At 38.8% G+C, this 15,636-nt stretch overlaps 1 protein-coding gene across 1 annotated transcript in view; it reads right to left on the minus strand.

Moving 5' to 3' along the window:
- Positions 1–15,636, minus strand: part of Ago3 (argonaute RISC catalytic component 3) — a 91,533-nt gene that overhangs the window by 5,079 nt on the left and 70,818 nt on the right. Inside the window, exons 13-17 of the mRNA XM_052177371.1 lie at positions 7,930–8,089; positions 6,526–6,616; positions 3,325–3,519; positions 2,542–2,676; positions 539–640 (exon numbers count right to left, since the gene is read on the minus strand). Coding sequence (XP_052033331.1) covers positions 539–640; positions 2,542–2,676; positions 3,325–3,519; positions 6,526–6,616; positions 7,930–8,089 — 683 coding nt within the window. The remainder of the gene's footprint in view (positions 1–538; positions 641–2,541; positions 2,677–3,324; positions 3,520–6,525; positions 6,617–7,929; positions 8,090–15,636) is intronic.

Below are 15,636 nucleotides of genomic sequence, written 5' to 3' on the forward strand. Positions count from 1 at the left end.
CAGTCAGTGCTCTTAACTGATGAGCCATCTCTCCAACCCCTTCCTTTTTTTTTTTTTTTGTTTGTTTTTTTTTTTTTGTTGTTGTTGTTGTTGAAACACTTTATTCAAAGGCTTGGGGAAAGGTTGTAGAAGTCCACGCTGACTGCTGTCCTGCACAGGGCAGACCTTAGAAATCTCCTTGTCGCTAAGAGCTTCTCCCCTTTCCCTCCCTTCCCTTTTGGATTTTCAAGACGGTATTTGTCTATATAGCCCTAGCTGTCCTGGAACTCACTCCATAGACCAGGCTGGCCTTAAACTCAGAGATCCGCCTGCCTCTGCTTCCTGAGTGCTGGAATTAAAAGTGTGTGCCACCATGCCCAGCTCACTAGTTCTGATGCTTTCATAAAAATATTTCCCTCTTATAGTAAGGAAAAGTAAGAAATTCATTTACTAAAACTTTTATGTGGAAATAACTAGGAACACAGAGAAAAGTATTATTTATCTTTTTGCTGAAAAAAATTGAGGTTCTGAGTAAAACCTACCCCCAGAGCAGGCTCACCTGTATTCCAGCATGGCTACAGAGATAAAAGTCGAATTCATACGGGTGAGTAATGTCAGTATCCACTGTGGTTCCAGCTGGGATGTTGCCGCTTCTTCCAACCTAGATTTTTTGGGGGGGGGAAGGGAATCAAATTTAAAATCAACAAGACAAAGAAAAAAATCAGAAAGGACATTAAAAAATGTTCAAAAACATAACCTGACCTCATATTTCATTACTTTTAGCTTGAAATATTACTTAAGTAGTTATTAAATACACCCCTTAGTTCCTAGTCTTTTAAAATTTATTCTTATTTTTATCATCACTACTATTTGATTTTCCAAGACAGGGTTTTACTGTTTAGCATTCGCTGTCCTAAAACTAGTTCTGTAGACCAGGCTAGACTTGAACTCACAGCCTCCTGAATGCTAGGATTAAATGTAGATTCTATTATGTCCAGTTTAATTATGCCTTCTCTTCAAAAAAAAATGCCTAGCCTAATAAATTGGCAACACATACCATATAGAAACTGTAACCTATTTAAAATGGAAACAGAAGGCCAGGATCTTTGTAACGGTTCTTGTTTCTAGATTTATGCTCTAGGGCAGTGGTTCTTAATTAACACTGCAACCCTTTAATAACATTCCTCATGTTGTGGTGACCCCCAACCCGAAAATTTTTTTTGTTGCTATTCACAAACAATTTTTCTAGTTATGAATTATAGTGTAAATATTTTTGGAGATAGAAATTTGCCAAAGTGGTTGCAGCCAACAGGTTGAGAGCTGCTGCTCTATCAAGGACAAGATATTGTACCTCTCTTTTCTCAACCATAAAAATCTTCCATCTTTTTTTTTTTTTTCATTTCTGGGAATTGAGCCCATGGTCTGAAATGTGCACTACACCTAAACACTGCACTGAGCTCCGCCGCGGCAGCCATTATTAGAATTGTGTAGAGCTATGAGTAGAAGCAAGCATGGATGAGCGGCATTACCAATCACATCTGCTCATCGGCATTCCACCTATATCAGGTTTTCTAGGTATAAAAATACATTAGTCATTTAGAATCAAAGGCCTTTAACAACTGGAAGGCTGTAATAACATTGCACCTATTAGGTGGTCTATTATGATGATTAAAACACTCTATAGTAGGGTTCGAGTAGTGGCTCAGAAGTGAAGAGCACTGGCTACTCTTCCGGAGGACATGGGTTCAATTTCTAGCACCCATGTGGCAGTTCACAACTGTCTGTAACTAGATATACATGCAAGCAACATACCAATGCACATAAAATAAAAAACAAATGAATTATAAATAAGAATGCTGTGTAGTACATAGCTTGGATTTGAGGACTCCTTCTATTAGTGTTTCCTCTGTAACCATCTTGAGAGATTACTTAAGGTTACAGTTTCTTCATTTTCATTTTCTTTCTTTTCTTCCTTTTTATTTATTTATTATTTATTTATTTATTATTTTTATTTGTTTATTTTTTTATTGAATATCATCTTCATTTACATTACATTGTCAATGGTAAAACTTTTTTTTTTAAGGTTTTCTGAGACTGGGTTTCTCTGTATAGCCTGACTGTCTGGAACTCACTCTGTAGACCAGGATGGCTTTGAACTCAGAAATCCGCCTGCCTCTGTCTCCCAAATGCTGGGATTAAAGGTATGCACCACCACTGCCCAGCTAGTTTCTTTATTTGCAAGACAGGGATGATAATATACATTATATATAATATATACTATTATATGTAATAACAGATGCATAATTTTTGGGAGGATTAAATCAGTTAAACTAAGAAAGCTCTTAGATTGGGTATGCAGCTCAGTATACACAGCCTAGCGTTTATGAGGTCCAAGGATGATTTCCAGCAACACAAAAAGAAAGGAAGGAAAGAGATAGGAAAGAAGGGAGAGGAGGAGAAAAAGGAAGGAAAGAAAGAAAGGGAAGGGAAGAGACAGACACCAGAAGCTTGATGGTAGGGAGGGAGCTTGGTTTAGAGCAGTATTACCAGACATAAAATTACCCTTTCTGTTCTATCAGCACAGAACAATCGTGTATGATGTCTCTTCTGAACAACAATGTAGGTTATTCCAGGTTGATAGTCTTTTTCTAAACTGATACAGGCTTCTCGAATTGCCAGTAGCTCATAATATAATACCTAGAAAAGATACAACACAAAGACTGAATACAGCCAGTTGCTTCTTTTATAAATTCCAAAGTAAGATAATGATTTAACTTCATGATTTTTTTTTTGTTTTTAAGGATCAATTTCATTTTAAGTTATGTATATATGTATGGATGTGAGTGTGTGCACGTGAATGCAGGTGCCCTGGATGCCAGAAGAAGACATCAGATCTCCTGGAGCTGCCACCTCCCCAACCCACCTCATGACTTAATATCACACACTGTATTGCTCAATATGCTTTTGTAGTTCATTTAGCCATGAGAAGAGCAATGAAGGCCCATGTATGCACAGGAAGATTTAAAAAGGAAAATACACTGAGGCATCAGTTCTGATTTGTCAAACTTTTTTTTTTTTTTTTTTTTTTTTTTTTTGGTGTTTCAAGACAGGGTTTCTCTGTGTAGCCCTAGCTGTCCTGGAACTCACTCTGTAGACCAGGCTGGCCTCGAACTCAGAAATCCACCTGTCTCTGCCTCCCAGAGTGCTGGGATTACAGGTGTGCGTCACCATCATCTGGCATTTGACAAGCTTTTAACTTCAGATGCTCACCTTCAGAACTAGATATTGCATCATAAACTTAGTATTTGGTACATTTATAGTCTAAATATATTCCAGGCAACCAACCTGTCTAAATTGTCCTTCTGAAACACCATCCCGATAAAAGATTATACGAGTAGGCTTGAATCGGGTTGACTTATAAAATTGGATGAGCAGTTCCCGGACCATGGAGGCCAAGTCATGGATGATTTCCTGCCGGGGTCTCTGAACTCTTACTGTGGCACAGTATCTGCTTGGATGGGCATCCATACTACCTACAACCTAGGTGGGAAAAAGTGAGAAAAAAATTAATCAAAACTAAACTCTCTTTATTTATATCCATATTTTACTGAAGCCTATTCATAATTATTTACTTTGAAAATAGCAAAAATTATACAATTCCTAGTAAAGAACAAAATAAAAGACCAGAATATTGTTAAAAACAATTAGGCAGTATTTTTCTATGTTCATGTGTATGTGGTATTCATGTTTGCATATCCATATTTTGTATGTATTTGGGACATGTATAATATTGTCCTTACATGTGAATGTGTATGCATGGAAAGGCCAGAGGTTGCACAGTTACAGAAAGAGAAAGGAGGAAAATTACAACAGTTATAGAAGATTTAAGGAATAAAGTTAACAGATTTATTATACCTATTTGTACCTCCAAACCAGAATGATCAACCTTGGCCAAAAACTCTCCAATCCAAAGAACAACAATTGAAGTTAGTTACAAGAAAATCATTAAAGAACTACAAAGATTAAAGACTATCACCTTCTAAAAACCAACCAACCAACCAACCAACCAACCAACCAACCAACCAACAAGCAAACAAACCAACAAGCAAACAAACCAGGGGCTAGAGAGACTGTTCAGCAGTTAAGAGCACTTGGCTGTTTATGCAGAGGACCCTAGTTCAGTTCCAAGCAACCACATGGTGACTCACAGCTCCAATCTCAAGGACCCAGTGACCTCTGGCCTCCATTGGAACTATACACATGTGGTGCAGATACATAGGCAGACTATATACATACATATCCATATATATATATATATATATATATATATATATATATATATATATGGATATTGCATATATTGTATGGATGCATAACCTGTCAATTTAAAAATCTAAGACTTATAGGAAAGGACAGAATAGTAGATGGGACATCTGGAAGGCAGAAAGAATTCTGGGATAGAGCCAGGCTTGGGAGATTCTCACCTAGGAAGATGTACATGGTACCTAACCATGGGTAACCAGCCACATGGCAAAATATAGATTAGATAAATGGGTTGGGAGCTGGAGAGATGGTCTAGCAGTTAGGAGTACTGACTGGTCTTCCAGAGGTTCTGAGTTCAAATCCCAGCAACCACATTGTGGCACACAACCACCTGTAATGGGATCCAATTCTGGTGTGTCTGAAGACAGCTACAGTATACTTACATACATAAAATAAACAAAATCTTAAAAACAAGAGTAAGTGGATTATCTTTTTTGGGGGGGGGTTGGATTTGGTTTTTTTGAGACTCGGTTTCTCTGTATAGCCCTGGCTGTCCTGGAACTCACTCTGTAGACCAGGCTGGCCTCGAACTCAGAAATCCACCTGCCTCTGCCTCCCAGAATGCTGGGATTATAGGTGTGTGCCACCACCGCCTGGCTAGTGAATTATCTTAATTTATGATTTTAATCAAAGAAGAGCCTAGCTATATAGGCAAGATATTTGTGAATGTATTTTGAGTCTGAGTCTTATTTCTGGGAGCATGGGACTAGGAGGAAGAACTAGGACAACCTTCTACATTCATAAAATAAAAATTAAATCTTAAAAAGAGAAAAACCAAATTATCCAATCAATAAATTGGCCAGTAACGTGAGCAGACAGTTCTGAAGAGGAGAGACAGAGACAGACAGAGAGAAAAAGAGAGAGACAGAGACAGAGACCGAGACAGACAGACAGACAGAGACAGAGACAAACACAGGGAGCAAATGCACCTGCAGCCAGGCTGACTGCCTGAGTTTGATCTCTGGGATCCACAGAGGAGAATGAGAATCAACTCCTGCAAGCTGTCCTCTCCACATGCGTGCTGTAGCTCTAATGTGTACCTCTCCCCAGCAATAAATGCAATAAGAAAGGAGAAATACAAATGGCCGACAAATACTTGACAAATGGTTCAACATCCTTAACCTTAAGGAAAATGAAAATAAAAGTCCCAGGGAAGTGGGAAGGGGTGGATGGGAGAACAGGGGGAGGGAAGGGAGCTTATGTGACTTTCGGGGAGTGGGGGGCCAGAAAAGGGGAAATCATTTGAAATGTAAATAAAAAAGATATCGAATTAAAAAAAAAAAGTCCTGTAATTCCATCTTTCCCAGGCAGAGTGACCACCACCGCAAATAAATGACAATACAGGCTACGGTGTACTGAAGGAGGAGCCTTATTCACTGTCAGTGGGAATGTGAGCTACTACAATTGAAAGCAGTAGACAGGTTTCTCAAAATATTGAAGATGGAGCTACCATATGACTTAGTTATACTATTCTTGGGTACATACCTGTAGAACCTATAGTCAACAGACCACAAAGATACCTGTGCTTATATGTTTATGGCTGCACTATTCACAATAGCTGGGAAACTGCTAGACATTCACTGGCAGACGAATGGATAAAGAAAATGTAGTGCAGGGGCCAGCAATCTGGGTTAGGGTCGGTTTCAGGGATGATCAGGCTTGGTGGAAGAAGAGAGCCAACTCCTGCAAGTTCTCCTCTTACATTACCCTCTCAATAAACAAACAAACAAACAAATGAACAAAGAAATGTGATACTTGTATACATAATAGAATTTTATGCAGATGTAAAGAAAAATTAAATCATGATGTTCAGAAAAATAGATACAAATGGAAATCATTATGTTAAGTAAAACAAAGCCAGTCTTAGACAAATATCATGTGTTCTCTCTCATATATAGAACCTAAATTTAAAACTATAATTTAAAACCAAAATTTAAAAATATAAAATATATGTATATGAATGAACTAACTGGGAGAATAGAGGCCCAGCTGGAAAAGGGAGGAGACTGTGCAGAGAGCAATGAAGGAGGAAATGACTGAGAGCAAGTGACGATGCCAGGATGATACTGGCATGTGTGACAATCCCAGGATGAAACTCAGTACTTGGTATGTTAACCCCAAAAAATTAATAAAGAAGAAAATACTAAATTTTGAAATGTGGAAACCACAATGTTTGTGTTAGTCTGGGTTTTTGAGAATATAGACTTGTCTGGAGGTACTCACAGCAGCAATGGAAGGCTTCTTCCCATCACCAGCAGGTGGGTGTGTGACATCTGCACCCAGGAAGATCACTGGTTGCTGGAACACAGAAGGTCTTAAACACATTTTTTTAAAGGGTTAGACAGTTCATTTGTTTCACCTGTTTTACATGATTGCAATATAACTGCATGCCTCTGACAGTACAAAGGAAGCCTGTGCAATTACCAGACAGCATCCCAGACCTGAACTGCTGACTACTGTGGTTTGTTTAGCTTTGTTTTGATTTCTACATAACCTTGGTGGTCCTGGGAATCACAACATAGACCAGGCTGCCCTCAAACTCACAGAGATCCCCTGCCTCTGCCTCCCAAGTTCTGGGATTTAAGGTGTGTGGCACCACACCTAGCCTGACTACCCTCTTAACTCATGAATCTCTCGTCAATGAAGTAAAAGCTGTTAGATCTCTCTGACAGCTTGTGAGATTTATCAGGTTTAAACAATGGTACTATGGTTGCAAAAGAAACTGTTATTATTCTCTGTAATGGGAAAAATCAACAGTTTTCTTCATAGTATCCCAATAATTTTTATGAATTTAAAAAAATTTACTTACATTTTTAAGTCTATGGGACTTAAGGACAAAAAGAATCAGCAAGCCTTTGACTTTCAGTTTTAATCTATTTTACATTTTCAGGCAGGGATTATTGGAGTCCACTATTCCCTGACCAAAGAATAAAATTTGAATATATATATTTAATAATCATGAAGTCTTAGCATTTTTTAAATTTCATTTTAAAACTTTATCCTTTTAGAATTGAAAGGGCTGGGGCTGAGAGCTGTCTCAGCAATTGTTTGCCCAGAGGACTCAGCACATACACAAAGGCTCACAGCTCTCTAACACCAGTCCTGGGATCCAATATCTTCTGGCCTCCACAGGTCCAGCACACACATGTGCATATGTATGATATGTATGTATGTATGTATGTATGTATGTATGTATGTATGTATGTGTGTGTGTGTGTATATATGAAATAAAGGTCAAGATATTTTTAAAAATATTGACTGTTTCTTAGTTCTTGAATGTATTAGTTAAATTCTCTGCCTCATTTATAAATCTCATCTCCTGTTTAACATGACAGGGTCGCACTGCATAGTTCTGGCTGGTTTGTAACTCACTTATGTATACCAGGCTGTCCTGGAACTCTTTATATAGACCAGGCTCGTCTCAAATGCATAGTGATCTACTTCTCTCTGCCTCCCAAGTGCTGGGATTAAAGGCATGCATTTAACCATTATGTCTCCAGCTCCAACAATCTCTTAATCTTGATAAAATTAGTTCACAGGCAAGAATCATTAAGGTTGTCTCTTAATATCTTTTAGTAGTTATTCAAGCTTATGGGGAAAAACAAAGGATGAAAAAGAAAAGCTTACCTTTGATGAGGTACAAGAATGTTATTGATTCCTCCAAGTTTAACATTGATCTTTAGGCACAAGTTTGAAAGAGTTTGAGGAGATGTTTTTATTACATTCTTAACTTGCACACACTGTGTGGCCATACCCAAAAGTGTATCTCCTACACGTTTCACCTCCGCTATGGAATAAACGCAAATGATTTAGTCAGAAAAGAGGACATGTAAAAAATGAATTCCCCTGATAGTAAAGCTATGAAGAATCCCTTGAAACGTATCACCATTTGGTAGGGCACCTGAAATTATACCAATATTAAAATAATAAATTAATTTTTTATTAAAAAATAAATAATTAAAATGCATGAAAAATTTAAGTACCAATTTAGAATTTATCTATTGGTTTCGTACAAGACATTTATTAAAAAAGAAAAATCTAGCTGGGTGGTGGTGGTGCATGCCTGTAATCCCAACACTCTGGGAGGCAGAGGCAGGCAGATCTCTGAGTTCGAGGCCAGCCTGGTCTACAGAGTGAGTTCCAGGACAGCCAGGGCTATAAAGAGAAACCCTCTCTTGAAAAAAAACCAATTCCAAAATACCAAAACCAAAACCAAAACAAAAACAAGACTCAAAAAAAACAAAACCCTAAACTTTTATTAGCCAGGCATGGTGGTGTACACCTTTAATCCCAGCACTCAGAGAAAGGTTCCAGGGATAAAACTCAGGCTGTCAGGCTTGCATGACAAATGCCTTTATTTGCTGAGCTATTCTGATAAGATCCCCCAAAAATATTTTTAAAACTAAAGGAAGAAAGAAAGGCCTCTATCAATTTTAAAGGATTTTAAGTTGAAGACAATTAAGATACAGAAGAAGGTAGATCCAGGAGGAGCAGAAATTCATTGTACACATGTATTAAATTATGAAAGAATAAATTAAAATATTAAAAAAGATGCAGAGATAAACTAATTAAAATCTAGTACTATTCAGCCAGGTGTGAGGTACACACCTTTAATTCCTGCACTTGGAAGGCAGAGGCAGGAAGATCTCCGTGTGTTTGAAGTTAGCCTGGTCCTAGAGTGAGTCTAGGACAGCAAGAGCTATTACACAAAGAAACCCGTCTTGAATAAACAAACGAACGAATGAACGAACCAACCAACCAACCAACCAACCAACCAACCAACCAACCAACCAACTAAAAGAGAATTAGTACTATTCTTGCAAACAATCAGAGTTTGGGTCCTACCATTTACCACAAGTGGCTCATAACACCTATAACTCCAGCTCCAGGAATTGTATACCTCTGGACTTGATGAACAGCTTACATTCATACATATACACAGACACAAACACAGATGCACACACAGACATACACAGACACACACACATGATTTAAAATGAAAAACTTTTGTTTTTAAATTAAGAAAAACTGTGTGTGAGTGTCTTGTCTGCATGTCTGTCCACATGTGTGTCTGGTGCTTGAGGAGGCCAGAGAGGTCATCCATTCAATAGAACTGGAATTACAAATGCTTGTGGGTTACATGTAGGTGCTGAAAGTTGAAACCAGGTCTTCTGGAAGAGAAGCCAGTGCTCTTGATCTCTGAGCCATCTCTCTAGGGATACCCATGACACATGCCTGGCCTTAGCAGCTTTCCTTAACTGTGCATAGAAGATTCTATAACCCTTTCTTTTCTTTCTTTTTTTTTTTTTTAAGATTTATTTATTTTATGTATATGCGTACACTGTAGTTATACAGATGGTTATGAGCCATCATGTGATGGCTGAGAATTGAACTCAGAACCTCTGCACACTTGAGCCCCAAGATTTATTTATTTATTATATGTAAGTACACTGTCCCTGCCTTCAGACATACCAGAAGAGGGCATCAGATCTCATTACAGATGGTGGTGAGGCACTATGTGGTTGCTGGGATTTGAACTCAGGACCTTTGGAAGAGCAGTCAGTTCTCTTAATTGCTGAGCCATCTCACCAGATCCTCCTCTCCCCCATAACCCTTTCTTGTATTATTGAGTCTAAAGCCAGAACCATGTGGCCAAACCTGCCAAGTTCTGCTGTTTACTGGAGTTGAACTTGGTTCCCTCATTCAAATATATTTTCATCAGCTTTCTAGTTTTTGGTGGTTTTCTTTGTTGTGTAAGGTTTTTTTTTTTTTTTTTTTTTGGTTTTTCGAGATAGGGTTTTTCTGTATAGTCCTGGAACTCACTCTGTAGACCAGGCTGTCCTCAAACTCAGAAATTCACCCGCCTCTGCCTCCCAAGTGCTGGGATTAAAGGCGTGTGCCACCACTGCTCGGCAGAAAGCTTTTCTTTAATTCCTTTTCACAAGTTGGAAATTTAGCTGGGTGGGGTCTTTCCCTGAGGTTACCATTCCCTTTATTCCATTTAGCATTAGGCTTTTCTTTAAACTTTTTATCTCCTCCTGTTAATGCCATTAATCCAAAACTCTTCATTTAGCCTCAGGCAGATTTTTTTTTTTTTTTTTTTTTTTTTTTTTGGCAAGGGCAAAATGCAACCACATTCTTTGCCAAAATACCACAAGAATGGTCTCTAGGTCACTTACTCGCCTCTGAAACCTCTTGAGCTGGGCCCCCACAATTCAAATCACCCTCAGCACTGTCATCCATGTTCCTACTTGCATGGCTTATGTCTCAATTAGGGTTTCATTGCTGTGAAGAAACACCATCACCAAGGCAACTCTTATAAAGACAATTAATTGAGGCTGGTTTAGTTTCAGAGGTTTAGTCTACTATCTTCATGCTGGGAAGCATGTAGCATGCAGGCAGACATGGTGCTAGCAGAGCCAGGAGTTCTACATCTTGATCCACAAGCAGCAGGAGACAGTGTGCCACACTGGGCATAGCTTAAGCAAAGATGATCTCAAATCTCACTCCTATAGTGACACTTCCTTTAATAATACTACACCTACTCCAATAAGGCCAGACCTCCTATAGTGCCACTACCTATGGGCCAAACATTCAAATACTTGAGTCTATGGAAGCCATATCCAATCAAACCACCACAGCTTATTAAGTTCCACTTAAAACATTCAACTGCTTTCCTAATCCAAAACCTGGAAGTCCACATTCCACCAATAAGCAGCACTGTTAAGACTGTCATAGTAGTACTCTCTCTGCTCCCTGGTACCAACTTCTGTCTTAGTGTTCTATTGCTGTGAAGAGACACCATGACCACAGCATCTTTTATAAAAGTAAATATTTAATTGGGGCTTGCTTACAGTTTCAGAGGTTTAGTCTACTGTTATCATAGTGAAGCACAAGGTGGCATGCAGCAGACATTACCTGAGTTTAACATTTAGATCCACAGGCAGCAGGAAGAAAAAAGATACTGGGCCTATCCTGAGCTTCTGAAACCTAAAGCCCACCCCCAGTGACGCACTTCCTCTAACTCTTAAGACACACTACTGTTGGGTGGTGGTGGCACACACCTGTAATCCCAGCACTCTGGGAGGCAGAGGCAGGCGGATTTCTGAGTTTGAGGCCAGCTTGGTCTCCAGAGTAAGTTCCAGGACAGCCAGGGCTATACAGAGAAACCCTGTCTTGAAAACAAACAAAATCCAACCCCTCCCCCAAAAGACACACTACTCCAATAAGACCACATTTCTAATCCTTCTCAAGTAGTGCCACTCCTTGATGACTGAACGTTTAATACGTGAGTGTATGGGGGCCATTTTTATTCAAATGACCACAGCTGGCTTCAGGTTTTTGTTAATGATTGAGACAAGATTTCTCTGGATAGTTCTGGCTGTACTAGAACTCACTTTGTAGACCAGGCTGGCCTCAAATTCAGAGATCCAGCTGGCTCTGCCTCCTGAGTGCTGGTATTAAAGCCATGCATCACCATACCCACTGTAGGTCTTTGATATTTCAAACAATGCTATGGATTAACCTTTATCATTTTATTTCATTTTATCTTCAGGGTTCATTTCTATAAGTGAAATCCAAGGTTCAGAAGGAGATTGTGGGGTATGTATGTGTGTGTATACATATAAAATCTTTATAGACAGTGACAGATAAAAATTCAAGAAGTACTATATTTATTAATTTGGTGTATGTATGCATATGTGTGTGTGTGTGTATGAATGTCATGTGAATGTGTGGCAGTCAGAGGACAACTTGCAGGAATCGGGTTTTACTTCTATCATTTGTGTTTCTAATATTGAACTCTGGCCATTAGGCTTGGTGGCAATACCTTTACCCATTGAGCCATCTCACTATACCACAACAAAAATGTCAATGAACAGCTAGAACCTAATACTAGCATTATAAAAAGCATGGTGTATTTGAGTCAACAGATACTGCTCCTGTTTGTTTAGTGTGTACTTGATAAAAGGCTCAAATTGAACAATACAGATGTGAAAGCAATATCAAAGAGAGTAATAAGGTTCTGTATAAGATACTAAGAAAAAAAACGTGATTTTTGTCAGGGAGATGAGATTAAAGCTTTTATTAAAATTCAAGTGAACAGTTTGCATTTCCTTTTGGTGAGGCATGGGAAGTAGAGTATGACAGGCAACACAGGTAGAAGGAAGAGAGTAAGTGGAGTCCCTGTGGGATCTGAAAATAAAGGGAGATTACAATGAAATCAACACTGCAGAGGTTCTCAAGATTGGGGCAGGGGGCTCACTGCTGAAGCAGAACCTAGGACTTCTGCTGACTTCTGACAAGGGATTTATGTCGGCTTCTCCTTTTGGTTACAGGCATCAGAATTACTTAAACAACCAGAAGGTTACATTCTACTCAGAGGCTCTAGATACATATAATGATGTCATCAGACTTGTACTAGGGACATTTCCATTCTTGCTTTTATATTCTTTCCTATTGGTCTAGAAACAAGCAAGGCATCTTTCAATTCGCAAATAAACAGTAGTATAATCATATCAGGAAATATTAATTCAAGAAATAAGTGAACTATCAGTTCTTAGGGAAAATGTGGAGGAACTTTGAATGTACATTGCTAAGTGAAAGAAGTCTATTAGAAAGGCCATGTAACAGGCAAACAGCCATACCTCATCAACATAGCTAGGCTGGAAGGGGTGGACCACACCTTTAATCCCAGCACACAGGAGGCAGAGAAAAGAGGATCTCGGAGTTTGAGGCTAGCCTGGTCTACAGAGCAACTTCCAGAACAGTCAGGGTTTTAAAGAGAAAACCTTGTCTCGAAAAACAAAACAAAACAAACAACTAAAAACGAAAAGAAGGAAGGAAGGAAGGAAGGAAGGAAGGAAGGAAGGAAGGAAGGAAGGAAGGAAGGAAGAAAGAAAGAAAGAAAGAAAGAAAGAAAGAAAGAAAGAAAGAAAGAAAGAAAAAGAAAGAAAGGCTACATTTAAAATGATTCTACTTTGTGACAATCTAGAAAAAGCAAAACTATAGCAATAGTAAAGAAATCAGAGGCTTCAAGGATTGAGGGAGGAAGGGGGAGATGATGAACAGAGGAATTTAAGAACAGTGAAACTATTCTATATGGTGCTGTATAGTGGATACATATTTGCCAGACCTACACTGTTCAACATAAACAGCGGACTTTGATGTAAACTGTGGGCAATCGTTAATAATTAATAATGTTTACAATATGAATGCTTTTGGTTCAGTAAATGGAACACATTAAGGAGAAAGGTTAGTCTGTGCAAAGGGCAGATGACATAGGAGAACTCCCTAGACTACCTGCTCAATTTTCTGTAAATCTAAAGCTATTCTAAGCAAGTATATTTACTTAATTTGTGCATGTTTATGTATTTACATGTTCTTGTGTGTGCAGGTGTGTGTGCACATGTGTGAGAAGGCCATAAGTCAACTTTCAGTGCTATTCATCAGAAGCTGTCTATCTTGTTTCTATTAGAAGCAAATGAATGAAAAATAGGCAAAAACAGTTTGGAGGCTATGAAAATATTTTGCTTCCCACCAACAGTATGTAAGAGTGCATGATTATTCAAATTTTTGTCAAGAATAGGTACTATTATTATTGATAAAAATTAACTTACTGTGGTTTGTATATGCTCAGCCTAGTGGTTGGCACTATTAGAAGGTATGGCCCTGTTGAAGTAGGCAGGATCTTTTTGGAATAGGTATAACATTGTGGGTGTGGGCTTTAAGACCCTCATCCTAGCTGTCTGGAAACCAGTATTCTGCTAGTAGCCTTCAGATGAGGATTTACAACTCTCAAGCTTTTCCTGCACCATGCCTGCCTGGTTACTGCCATGTTCCCGCCTTGGTGATAATGGACTAAACCTCTGAACCTATAAGCTAGCCCCTTTATAAGACTTGCCTTGGTCATGGTGTCTGTTCATAGCAGCAAAACTCTAACTAAGACACTTACTCTAGTTAAAATTTCTTTAATGAATACAATGCCACATAGCTTTTTGTTTTATCAGTGTTAGGGACTGGAGCTTGGGTCAGACACATACTAGGCAAGTGCTTCACCACTGAGCTATATCCAGAAGATAAATTAATTTCTTTGAATAGGTAGTTTGAATTTGAAATACTGAATTGCAGACCAAGAATACATGTTTAGGGGTTGGTGATATAGCTTTGTTAGTAAACTGCTTACCAAACATGCACGAAGCCCTGGCTTTGGTCCCCAGTATAACCTAACACCTGGTGTGCACCTCCTCTAATCCCAACACTCAGAAGAAAAGAGCAGTACGATCAGAAGCTCCAGCAACACAGCGAGTTTAAGGCCAGCCTGAGCGAGAAACCTTGTCTTTTTGTTTGTTTGTTTGGTTTTTGGAGACAGGGTTTCTCTGTGTAGCCCTGGATGTCCTGGAACTCACTCTGTAGACCAGGCTGGCCTCAAACTCAGAAATCTGACTGCCTGTGCCTCCCAAGTGCTGGGATTAAAGGTGTGCACCACCATTGCCTGGTGAAACCTTGTCTTTTAAAAAAGCTCATAAGTTAATTAATTAAAATAAAATAAAAGACTAGAAAACATATCCTTTTTTGAACCAATATGTTCATTTTTTTCTAATGATAAGCTAGTATTTACTGTTTCTGTTTGCTGTGTTCTGTTGATTTTAAATTTACTATATTAGTGATATACAAATTTTAATGTGGTTAAATGTAACAATTTTTTCCTTGTTATTTCTTCTATTTTTGTTTTTGTGATGGAAGGAACCATCTCATAATCAAGCATTTGCTTACTGAGCTTCAGACCCTTCTTTTTTTTTTTTTAAGTTATTTTTATTTTATATCAGTGAGCTCTTTAAGTGGCATGGATGTGTTTGCACCACATGCATGCTTGATGCTCATGGAGACTAGAAGAGGGCATTAGATCCTCAGGAACTGGAGTTACAGAGAGTCGTTAGTTGCCAAGTGGGTGCTAAGAATTGAAACTGGGTCCTCTGGAAGTGATCTTAACCACCAAGCCATCTGTCCAGCGCCCCCACCCACTTGCTACCCCTCTCAGTATGTAGAGGTGCTCAAGCATATATGCATTGAGTGTGGATGGCCCGAAGTGGATGTAAGTAAGGTGTCTTCTCCAATGGCTCTCCACTTTGTTTTATGAGGCAGTTTCTCATTGAATGCAGAGCTCACCACTGGATTGGCTGGCCAGCAAGTTCAGAAATGTCTCTTTGTGTCTCCAGTGCAGGGACTATAGGTGCATGCTGCAGAGTCTGGCTTTTTATATAGGTTCTTTGGGATCAAAATTAGGCAAGCACTTTACACTAATTGAACTATCTCCTTACCTTCACTGCTGTCATT

This window comes from Apodemus sylvaticus, chromosome 3 (genome assembly GCF_947179515.1).
Source record: "Apodemus sylvaticus chromosome 3, mApoSyl1.1, whole genome shotgun sequence".
Lineage (NCBI taxonomy): Eukaryota > Metazoa > Chordata > Mammalia > Rodentia > Muridae > Apodemus > Apodemus sylvaticus.